Genomic DNA, 11,719 nt, shown 5'->3' with positions numbered 1-11,719 from the left:
CCAAAGAGCTCAATGCAAATTGTCCTGCAGTCACTATAGAAAGCAATGGATGGGGATGAGCATGAGATGATACTGCTGCTACAGGAACCCTTATGGCTCAGCTGTGGGAGGGGCTGTGGCAGGTGGTGGGAGGGGCTGTGGCAGGTGGTGGGAGGGGCTGTACAGGTAAGAGTGAGAAGGGAGGGTGTGACTGTAGAGCAGGAGGAGAAGTAGAGAATTGCTGGGGGTATAAGGCAGTGACTGATGCAGAATATTCTGGAGACAAGTTGCAGGTAACAAATGACTCAGGAACACAAGAACAAGACCACACCCTCATTTTACAAGCCACACCCACATTTTACAAGCCACACCCACATTCCTTACCTGCTGAGCAACCTTTGCCTTTACTTGGCCCAGGTGTCTGTGCTCTCATTAATATTCAAGCCAATCAAATGACTGCATGGTTGCTGGGGTAATGTGGGCCATAGCAACCCACACAGCAGCTGAATAAAAAGCTAAATAACAAAAACCACAAATAACAAAAAGAAAAATCCCTCTCTCCGCCATAGTCAAAGTTTATTTAAAGGCGAATCAACTAAAAACGATGGGAAGGGATTTATAACCCTGGCACAAGTCATCACGCCAATCCATAACGTTTCAATTTTGACCTTCACAAAAATGGCGGCTGTCCGTTTCCTCTTACGCAGCCACGACGTTTTTGCTTCCTGTTTTGACCTTCCCAATATGGCGCCGGTCCGATTTTTTTTCCCCCACCGCGCAGCGGTGTACGGATGACGTAGACAGGCGATGAACTGGAGCCGCCCACCGCCCCCTTGCGGTGACTCCATTTTGTGCGAGTGGTTGAAATTGCTGCTTCTATTTCCGGGTTGTGAGAAAGCGGCGGAGAACGGAAATCGGAGGCGACAGCGGAGTGAGAGGGTGAGAGAGACACTCAGTCACTAGGGGTTGCGCCGGGAGTGCAGGAGGCCTGACAGGGTCTGTAGGAGACAACTCAGGGCACAATACAGTGTTTGTTCCATATACTGCTCCTCCATACACTGCTCCTCCATCTACTGCTCCTCCTCACAGTGTTACTGGCGCCTCTACACCCGACTCTCAGGAGATTGTTGTCAATTCTCTGCTAAATTCTTCTCCTACTTGTCTGTCTGCCCCTCACTGGCTCTTATCTACTTTCCCTGTATAATATCACTGGGCTGAGCAGACGAGCCACAGGAGACCCTCCTCACTCAGTCACTTTCTTCTTCTCCTTTAACTGCCACTGTCATGTGCACAGGGACAACTTGCTCTTTATTTGTTTTTTATTTGGGGGTTTTCAGTTATCTACAGTTTCTCATTTCAGCTGTCTGGTTGTTAGGGTACAAATCCCCCTAGCAACCATGCATTCATTTGAATAAGAGACTGGAATAGAAGAAGCCTGAATAGAAAGATTAAAGATTTCAGCAGGTAGCTGGTTGCTAGGGTCCAAATTCCCCTAGCAACCATGCACTGATTTGAATAAGAGACTGGAATATGAATAGGAGACGCCTGAATAGAAAGATTTCAGCAGGTAGCTGGTTGCTAGGGTCCAAATTCCCCTAGCAACCATGCACTGATTTGTATAAGAGTCTAGAATATGAATAGGAGAGGCCTGAATAGAAAAGAAATAAAAAAACAACAATAAATGTATAGCCAGTGAGCTCCATTTGAAAGCTGGCAAGAGTCAGAATAAGTAATTTAAAGGGATTCTGTCATGATTTTTATTTCTAAATGACACTGTTTACACTGCAAATAATTGACTGTACAATATAAAATGTCATTCCTGAAGCAATTGGTGTGTAGGTGCATCTCAGCTCATTTTGCCTGGTCATGTGATTTCAGAAAGAGCCAGCACTTTAGGATGGAACTGCTTTCTGGCAGCCTGTTGTTTCTCCTACTCAATGTAACTGAATGTGTCTCAGTGGAACCTGGATTTTACTATTGAGTGTTGTTCTTAGATGTACCAGGCAGCTGTTATCTTGTGTTAGGGAGCTGCTATCTGGTTACCTTCCCATTGTTCTTTTGTTTGGCTGCTGGGGGGGGGGGTGATATCAGTCCAACTTGCAGTACAGCAGTAAAGAGTGATTGAAGTTTATCAGAGCACAAGTCACATGACTGGGGGCAGCTGGGAAATTGACAATATGTCTAGCCCCATGTCAGATTTCAAAATTGAATATAAAAAAATCTGTTTGCTCTTTTGAGAAATGGATTTCAGCGCAGAATTCTGCTGGAGCAGCACTATTAACTGATGTGTTTTGGAAAAATATTTTTTTTTTTCCATGACAGTGTCCCTTTAATAAAAACTATAAAAATGAAAAAGTCGCTTTGCTATTCTATAAGATAATAAACGGTAAACTGCCCCATTATAAAAGATGGAGGGGGGGGATGTTCTTGCAGAGGTGCTGGGAGTTGCTATATTGATGGCTTTATAAGCGCTGGATGCTGAGACATTGTACTTATTTGCCAGTAAATTGCTCAGTAAATCCAGGCCCCCGGGGGTGTGAGCACATACCTCTCCTACATACTTTACTCTCAGCAATTCACAAAACATCCAGAAATGAAGATTATCTGGAAAAGTGAATTGCTGTGTGTGTGTCAGTTTATAGTGTAAATATAATCGACACCATATAAAAGTCACAATACAGGGCTGATTAGAAATCAATTCCTATTCTCATGACGTGACCGCTCAGAAACCAGTGCAGTCGGCATCAGAATCTACTAATCAGCCCTGTAGCACCCGCTTCCACGACACATGAACCTCATTTACTGCTCGATCATTTGTGATGACCCCTAAGCTTCTCAGACCACACTGAGCATGTGCAGTGCCACTGACACTCCAAAAACAAAACCCAAGATCATCATAAAGCCCCTCTGCACAACTTTGGATCATTCCTGTTCTGAAGCTGCTGAAACGTTCGGGTGAAGAAACGTGTGGCCGTTCGTTGCTGCAACTTCTGAAACCGGTGACCAATCGCAATAGCGCAAACGACCAGTGATTTCTCCTACATACACTTACATTTGCCCAGGCCACTAAGTCTCGGTAATTAATCAGTCACCGGGATTTTAAAAAAAATCATGGTGACAATTTGCCATGGGTTTTCACCCTTGAACATGCACCTCCCAGTATACATTAAACTATATATGTTGCAGGATTTGTAGTTCAACAACATTTTTTTCTCTTTCTGCCTCTGTCCAATTAAAAGCCAAGTAGGGACTTAAAATGCCCCCAGATTGCTGGGGGTGGTAATTACTGTCCATAAATGAGGCCTTTGTTTTTTCTTCTTCTTTTCTAAGAAGTATATGGTTTATTTGTGCACTTTCTCCACCCAAGTCCCAGACAACCACCATCTTGAATTTAGCCAGGAGAGTCAGTGGCACTGCACATGCTCAGTGTGCTCAGCACATGTAGGTAGGGAAATTCTGCGTGTCAAATTCTCCTTGGGTATCTTTTTATGCTCATAATTTCCAGAAGCAACGATACCAATCATATATATATATATATATATATATATATACACACACACACAGATATATGACCTGTTATGCAGAATGTTTGGCACCTGGGTTTTTTTTAAGGGATCTTTCTGTAATTTGGATCTTCCTACCTTAAAGGGGTTGTAAAGGCAAAAAAAATAAAATCCAACTGTTACTTTCTTTAATGAAAAAGAAACCTATCTCCAAAAAAATGTCTACCATTTTTTATGCTAAACCTGACTGTATGAACTGAAATTCCTTCTTTGTTTACGCTGACAGCTGTGGATAGGAAACTTCAGACAGTCCCTAACTGCTCTGCAGGGAAACAATCATATTTTCAAACAGCAGGGGGAGCCCCCACCTACCCAGAACTTGAGCAGCTTTGTTTGTTTCCCTGTAGAGCAGCCGGAGACTGTGTAGAGATTTGTATCCACAGACCCAGTGCAGTCTGTATATTCTGATTATTAATCAGTCTTCCTGTATCGGCTTCTATGGCAGATATTATTTGACTTGTGCTGTTTTGATCATTTATAATGATCCCTGAGCTTAACCTCCCAACTGAAGCCCAGACCACACTGAGCATGTGCATTGTCTTGGTCTTGCAAAGATGTTTAAAGGGATACTGTCATGGGAGAAAACAAATTTTTTCAAAATGAATCAGTTAATAGTGCTGCTCCAGCAGAATTCTGCACTGAAATCCATTTCTCAAAAGAGCAAACAGGTTTTTTTATATTCAATTTTGAAATCTGACATGGGGCTAGACATTTTGTCAGTTTCCCAGCTGCCCCCAGTCATGTGACTTGTGCACTGATAAACTTCAGTCTCTCTTTACTGCTGTACTGCAAGTTGGACTGATATCACCCCCCAGCAGTCTAACAAAAGAACAATGGGAAGGTAACCAGATAGCAGCTCCCTAACACAAGATAACAGCTTCCTGGTAGATCTAAGAACAACACTCAATAGTAAAATCCAGGTCCCACTGAGACACATTCAGTTACACTGAGTAGGAGAAACAACAGGCTGCCAGAAAGCAGTTCCATCCTAAAGTGCTGGCTCTTTCTGAAATCACATGACCAGGCAAAATGACCTGAGATGCACCTACACACCAATATTACAACTAAATACACTTGCTGCTTCAGGAATGACATTTTATATTGTACAGTGAATTATTTGCTGTGTAAACAGTGTCATTTAGAAATAACATCATAAAAATCAGGACAGAATCCCTTTAACAAAGTTACAAGATGGTGACCCCCTCCGGCCAACTTTGAAAACATAAATAATTAGTTTAATTAGGCTTCTGGTTCATGTTTAGTAGATAAAATACAGCATTTCTAGCATTATTGTAGACTTTAGACTTTAGTTCCCCTTTAAGTCTACTAGAAAATCATGTAAATATGAAATAAAGCCAATAGGCTGGTTTTGCCTCCAATAAGGATTAATTATATCTTAGTTGGGATCAAGTACAAGCGACTGTTTTATTATTACACAGAAAAAGGAAATAATTTTTTAAAATTTGGATTATTTGGATAAAGTGTTGTCTATGGGAGACGGGCTTTCTGGATAGTGGGTTTCTGGATAACAGATCCCATACCTGTATACAATATCTATACATATACAGCTTTATTAACTGTGTATTCACACACCTGTTCTGGTATTGTTTTGCTTCTCTGTTTTGTTGTTATCAGTGGTTTGTTTGCACATGAGGTTGGTCAGTAAAGTTACGGCGCATGTTTCTCTATTGCAACAGGTTTTGTGCAGCAGCAGCAGCTCCTCCCCTTCTCAGGGGCTGGTCAGAGGAATTCGGAAGAGCTCGAGTGTATCCTCAGGATGCCAATCCCTCCACCCCCACCCCCACCTCCGGGCCCACCACCACCACCAACCTTTGCTCAGGTAGGTTTCATTTGGGAACAGCTGCAATATGACTTTATATCCCACACTCTTTAGGAATAAAGGGATACTCTGTACTCTTTTATTACTGCGCCTTACACAACTGTATCTAACACGCTGCTTCATACATGCGTTTGCCTGTTTAAATATTATTATTGTTCATCCACAGTCCGTAAAGAAGTGGAACGTCTCTTTTGAAACGTTAGCAAAGTAGTCATTGAGGCTAGTGGGAAATAAAGATGGGACCCCACAGCGTGCACTCACACTCACACTCACACTCACATCAGCCACTATAATGGATGTGTCTCTTGGCAGATTCACTGAAGTCTGTTACTGAATTATTATCCGTCTTATCTCACCGTGTGACTCAAGCACATTGGCTGCCACAAAGTCCTTGTCCCAATAAGTGACATAAAGTGGCACCAATACATTCGATTCTGTGATATTTATATAAGGAGTGTCCTGTCTGTCTGTTCTATGTGTGGCTTTCTCTATAAAACTCAAGGCGAGCACGAGGAATAAAAGTGCAGCAAGGTACCGACCACCTCCTGCGTCTCCCATGTACTTGCATGAGAAACGACAAAAGCTTGTGAGTGGGTTAAACAGCACCTGCACCAGAGGTCTCAACCTGTCCTGTTCAGGTCAATAGGTGTTGCAGGAGTTGATTTCTGGAGCTGCAGGAGGTGCTTTCTGGCGCTGCAGGAGGTGCTTTCTGGAGCTGCAGGAGGTGCTTTCTGGCGCTGCAGGAGGTACTTTCTGGCGCTGTGGTCTCAACCTGTCCTGTTCAGGTCAATAGGTGTTGCAGGAGGGGCTTTCTGGCGCTGCAGGAGGTGCTTTCTGGCGCTGCAGGAGGGGCTTTCTGGCGCTGCAGGAGGGGCTTTCTGGCGCTGCAGGAGGGGCTTTCTGGCGCTGCAGGAGGTGCTTTCTGGCGCTGCAGGAGGTGCTTTCTGGCGCTGCAGGAGGGGCTTTCTGGCGCTGCAGGAGGGGCTTTCTGGCGCTGCAGGAGGGGCTTTCTGGCGCTGCAGGAGGGGCTTTCTGGCGCTGCAGGAGGGGCTTTCTGGCGCTGCAGGAGGGGCTTTCTGGCGCTGCAGGAGGGGCTTTCTGGCGCTGCAGGAGGGGCTTTCTGGCGCTGCAGGAGGTGCTTTCTGGCGCTGCAGGAGGTGCTTTCTGGCGCTGCAGGAGGTGCCTGACCTACCTTCACCTTTAACCAACGTGACGAGTAGTGAACTCACCATTCCCTGGAAGGGATGTCGCTCAGGTGAAGGGGAAAAATACTGTAAGCTCCCTGTTGCATAGAGATCCCTTTTACACAGGGCCTTGTACTTTGCTCCCAAGGACACGCATTGGCTTTAAATACACGACATTGCTGCACAAAATGCCATCACTGTGTCTCTGCTGAGATTTTGTGTTTTCCCCGGAACAATTCATAAGGTAAAATCAATTCAGAGGCAGAAAGAAAGGTTCAAGTGTTTGCTCTAATAAAGTTCCTTTTTATGCTCAATCTCAATTCATTTTCTATGTTTCTCGATCCCACGTGTTCATTGTGGGTTTAAATGTAAACAAAGAATTGACGCACTTCCATCTGCTGCTGTTTCTTCCCACAGGCCAACACTGAGCCCCCCAAACTGAGACGAGATGAGCAGAAGGGCAGGAATGCTTTGCTCGGAGATATCTGCAAGGGGGCCAAACTGAAGAAAACAACGGGGGTAAATGACAGGAGCGCCCCTGTGCTGGAGGGTAGGTGACTATTTCATTGGCTACTTGAATACAATTTTTTTTGCTCTCCTCATTGATATTTATAAATAATAAAACCGACTGCAAATAATCTCAGAATTTCACTTTCTAAAAGTGAACAACTCCTTTAATATACATGATTTTAATTAATGTCTACACTTTAATATCTGCTGGTGTCATCTGTCTTGCTTCATTGCCTGTGACATATTCTTCAAAACATTATTATTATTATTTTTTTATCAGCACCTAAAGGTGGTGGTGGAGGAGGAGGGGGCGGTGGTCCTGGTTTTGGACCCAGCGCAGGAATGGCTTTGCAACCCAAAGGAGGCCTTTTTGCTGGCGGAGTCCCCAAGTTGCGAGCTGTGGGAACGAAGGATAGTCCAGGTAAAATCCCGAACAGACGCTGCATCTGTTACTGTGGGTATAGAGCCCCATGTTAAACACAAAAGCCGTCACCCATGCAGTTTGCACGTAGCACTTCTGGGAAATTAAAATACTCAAACTGATCCTGATGTCTTTATCTATGGAGCCTTTAAGAGCTTAAAGGGGAACACCGGCTTCCAAACCAAAAATTAGATAAAGAGGCCACATAACGAAGAAACCCCTAATATTCCCATCACAATTACCTGTTTCTTCAAAAAGTCTGAAATCCAGCTGTGTAACAGTTCTTCTCTTTCTGCATCATTTGAAATCCTGGCAGGGAAAGAGGGACTAAACACTGATGTTACACATTGTACTTACAGACAGCATGCAGGAACTACATTACCCACAATGCATTGCACTGGGATGCTCCTTATTGAAATCACATGTGCAGGGAATTGTGGGGTTTGGAGGATGCAGGCTGAGGACAGATGGCTGTTGATACAAAGTAACAGTAGTCAGACAGCTTAACAAAGTAGTCGAACAGATCAGCAGGAGAGCAGGAGGCTGGGCTTAGGGAACTGTCAGAAACCATTAAAATCATGAAAAGTCTGTATATTTTTTTAATTGATGTATTTTGCAAAGTTGCTTGAAATTGTTTACTTTTCGAAAAGCTTAAGTTATGTTTGTGTGGAGTCCCCCTTTAACAACTGCCTTTTTTTTTCTTATTATTTTTAAACCAGAAGGCCGCTCTCCTGCTCAGGCTCCTGTTGGTCGTTCAGCAGCACCCCCACGGCCCCCAGTGTCAGGAGGACGGCCCCACGATGACAGTGACAGCGGCAGTAACCGGTCTTCACCACCAGAAGTGGGACGTGCCCATCGTCCATCCCTGCCAGACCTTTCTCGTCCTCCCAGTTCCACCAGCTCTGGCATGAAGCACAGTTCCTCTGCCCCTCCCCCACCTCCTCCTGGACGCAGACAAGCTGGTGCCCCACCTTCCCAAAATGCCAAACCTTACAACAGAGAGAAACCTCTACCACCAACTCCAGGGCACCGGGCACCTGCTGCACCTCCAGTGAAGCCTCCGCCTTCTCCAATTAACTCACGTTCTCCCAGCGCACACAGCCAACCCCCGCCACCTCCTCCGTACAGGCAACCTCCCACTTCCCTTAATGGACCACCTAGTCCCATAAATGAGCCTGCACCAGAGTTACCCCAGAGGCACAACTCGCTTCATAGGAAAACCGCTGGACCTGTGAGAGGACTAGCACCGCCACCTCCGCAATCAGTCCATTTATCTCCCGGAGGCAACAGACCACCTCCACCGGCGAGAGATCCCCCAGGAAGAGGAGCAGGTATGAACACTCACTGTTTACACTAACCTCACTAAGTTATACATTCACAAAGTATGAAAAGAAGCATTTTCTTAGTGACATGTTTTCATTGCAGCTCCTCCACCACCCCCACCTATAGTGCGTAATGGAGGCCGGGATGCTCCACCACCTCCACCGCCCCCTTACAGAATGCACTGCATCCCTGAGTCCACCCCCAACAGGGCCAAGCCTCCTCCACCTCCATCTCGGACCCCCTCAGGACCACCCCCACCGCCTCCTCCGGTCAGGAATGGAATGTTAAATTCCTGGAAAGGTAAAATCGATATCTTTAAATATAATATTTAAAAATCATATTTATTCTATGGGATGTTCTAGGACTGTCTTTTTGCATGACATTGCAGTCTTGGAAGCAGTGAGTGTTCCTTTGGCACCTTCATTCTTATCTAATACTAGCTATTCATATAATACTAGCAATTCACACAGCACTGGCAGCACATTCATAGTGTCTGTAGTTCGGAGGCTGTAATAATTGAGAATAGCACAAAACCTACAAAAACAGAGACACCTCAATGGATCCGCACCTTTAAAGCTGACCTTCTAAACAAGCTGCCAAGCAGAAGGAATCATTCTGTATTCTTGTTTCTACCCATGTATCTGGTTGCCCCTGTCTAGCTGAATTCACAGAGTTCTTTTCTCTCTTTTAGATGATTTTGAATCGAAATATTCCTTTCATTCTATGGATGATTTTCCAGCCCCTGAAGACTATAAACCCTTTCAGAAAATCTATCCAAGCAAAAGCATCAGAGGTGAGAGGAACAGATGCGATGGTTTTATGGCATTTATGTAGTGACACCTTTCTAGCTTTTAAGTAACTCAAAGCTTGTTGATGTGTCTTATCATCTGTGTTTCACAGCCACGCGTGGAGCCCCTCCTCTTCCTCCAATTCTAAGGTGAAAATTGTCACGTTGCCTGTACCCCCATCCCTTGCCTTGTCCCTCCTCTTTCCTGCTCGTTCCTTCGGGGCTGTTTCAGCATGAAGACTCTTTGGTTGAGGAACAAGAGGATCCAGGATAGACATTCCTGCCTGTCTATGCATTCCACATGCCCATCAACTCCTCTAGCTCCTCACCACTCCTTGCACTCTAGGGGAACTCATGCAGCTCCTACTCAAGGCTCTAACTGGCAAATGGGACACGTAAATCCAACATCTGGACATGTTGCATTAGACGTTTTCCTTCTAATATTAATCTACATTAGACTTAACTTAAATCACTCATTTCAGTAATCCCAGGAGAATATGGGTGATATAACACTAGCAATGGGACGTGATACCCCCCAGCAATAGCCCGCTGTGCAGACATTACTGGAAAGAGTTGGGTTATACTTTATAGGAAAACAATATGGAGATTATGGTGGAGGTGCCAACTGTAATATGCTGCTACCCTCTTCCCATGATGCACTTTCAGACTGTTACCTATAGAACAGGTGCAAATAAAAATGCGTCACTAGAATGGAACAAGCATCCCTGCCCCATGTTGGACAGTTTTTTGGGAGCAGTTTCATGCAGGTCTTGTTGAGCCTCACAGGCTTCTGTACTTTGTCTTTTGGAGAATGAGGAAACGAAAGGGGAATAATGGACTTGTCCTCCAGACATGGAGATGATTCATAGCAGTTAAGTAGTAAGGTGAGAATATTTCCATACAGGCCGCTCGGGTTTGTGTATTAATTAAGGTGATGGTGATAATGGGTTTGGGACTGTCCTTAGTTGAATTACTATGCAGAACATATAGGTGTGAGTTGAGGGCTGCTCCATTAGTAGTAAAGGAGGCTTCCTGGATTCTTCTTGCTATTTTTTGTCAATCCTCTTATTCCTCATCTTATTTCTCCAGTTTCAAATGGTTTCTGTTTCCTGCATCATTCCTATTGCAGAATGTCTATTCAAGAAGAGCACTGCGCAAAAGGGAAACTAAAATGCACCAATGGACACTAATATTAAAATATATATTTTTGTGTTTTTGAAAGACAATGTTGCAGTGTTCACACGTGTATGTCTTTCATTTCCATCCCCTTCACTACAATAATAAAACGGTAGGACTTCCCTCGGCCTGCCCGAATTACCTATGGAAATGTGTCTACATACGTCTGTGAATACTTCAGTATTATCGTATATTTTTGTGCCCCTTTAATAAAGGTATATAAGGTCTGTCTAATTTTAGGCATGTACAGTACGTTTTCTTTTTAAAGGTCACGCTTAGCTGTTTTGTACATAAACGATATCATTTGTCTATAACTCTAGATGTCATCAGATTCTTTGTAGATGGAGCCACTGCCCTCGGCTGGTGATAAGTGTCCGGTAACACTAACGTCTAGTTTTGGCTCCAATGAGCTTTCACTATTTCCTTTGGTCTCATTTACATGTAAAGGGTAATGTAATAAAAGGTAAAAACGTTTGCACCTACTTTGCTTTTCATCCTGCTGTTTGGTTGCTAAGGGTTACTAAACCTGCAGAGGTTTGTGGCCCAGAACAGGGTTGACAATAACACTTGGGCCTTTCCTATACTGTGAATGAGAATCCAAGGAGATCACTCTGCATCAACCTTACCTGTGAGACGCAATTAAATGTAACATTGGGGAGCAACACAAGCATGAAAAGTTCCTGGGGTTGCCACATATAAGGGCTGTGATTGGCTATGCTATTGACTTGCCTGGAATTGTAAAATAGACCCCCTTTATTGAGACCACTCAGAACATCCATGGGGTGGTAGAGCAACATGCTGCTCATGAGACACTCGATCACAATCACTGATTTACACCATCTACTTTGACTAAGTTCAATGTAAAAACGCTTAATATTTTCAAACATTTATTTTATATTTTGGAGTTCAGATAACCGCAGGGGGTACACACGATGA

The 11,719-nt window shown here is 44.2% G+C and overlaps 1 protein-coding gene across 2 annotated transcripts; it reads left to right on the top strand.

Annotated features, from left to right (window-relative positions):
• The first annotated feature begins 683 nt into the window (after positions 1-683).
• On the top strand, positions 684-11,265 carry wipf2.S (WAS/WASL interacting protein family member 2 S homeolog). 2 transcript variants are annotated; one of them, XM_041578206.1, is made up of 8 exons: positions 684-918; positions 5,240-5,382; positions 6,984-7,116; positions 7,357-7,497; positions 8,220-8,828; positions 8,923-9,120; positions 9,512-9,613; positions 9,721-11,265. In XM_041578206.1, the coding sequence occupies exons 2-8, from the start codon at positions 5,320-5,322 to the stop codon at positions 9,759-9,761; spliced, it is 1,287 nt and encodes a 428-aa protein (XP_041434140.1). In that variant the 5' UTR covers positions 684-918; positions 5,240-5,319; the 3' UTR covers positions 9,762-11,265. The 2 variants fall into 2 exon arrangements, with proteins under 2 accessions (XP_041434140.1, XP_018092805.1); XM_018237316.2 differs by having other exon boundaries at positions 706-918; positions 8,217-8,828.
• Positions 11,266-11,719: the final 454 nt, after the last annotated feature.

Source organism: Xenopus laevis, chromosome 9_10S (assembly GCF_017654675.1).
Source record: "Xenopus laevis strain J_2021 chromosome 9_10S, Xenopus_laevis_v10.1, whole genome shotgun sequence".
Classification (NCBI taxonomy): domain Eukaryota; kingdom Metazoa; phylum Chordata; class Amphibia; order Anura; family Pipidae; genus Xenopus; species Xenopus laevis.
Note: the sequence above shows the minus strand (reverse complement) of the source record. Positions and strands in the feature narration are given on the sequence as shown.

Bases quoted from the DNA above. Each gene is read 5' to 3' on its own strand.
- wipf2.S (XM_018237316.2), top strand. From the start codon at position 5,320: ATGCCAATCCCTCCACCCCCACCCCCACCTCCGGGCCCACCACCACCA. The intron at 8,829-8,922 runs GTATGAACACTC...TTTTCATTGCAG, and splicing joins TCCCCCAGGAAGAGGAGCAG to CTCCTCCACCACCCCCACCT. The intron at 9,614-9,720 runs GTGAGAGGAACA...TGTGTTTCACAG, and splicing joins TCCAAGCAAAAGCATCAGAG to CCACGCGTGGAGCCCCTCCT.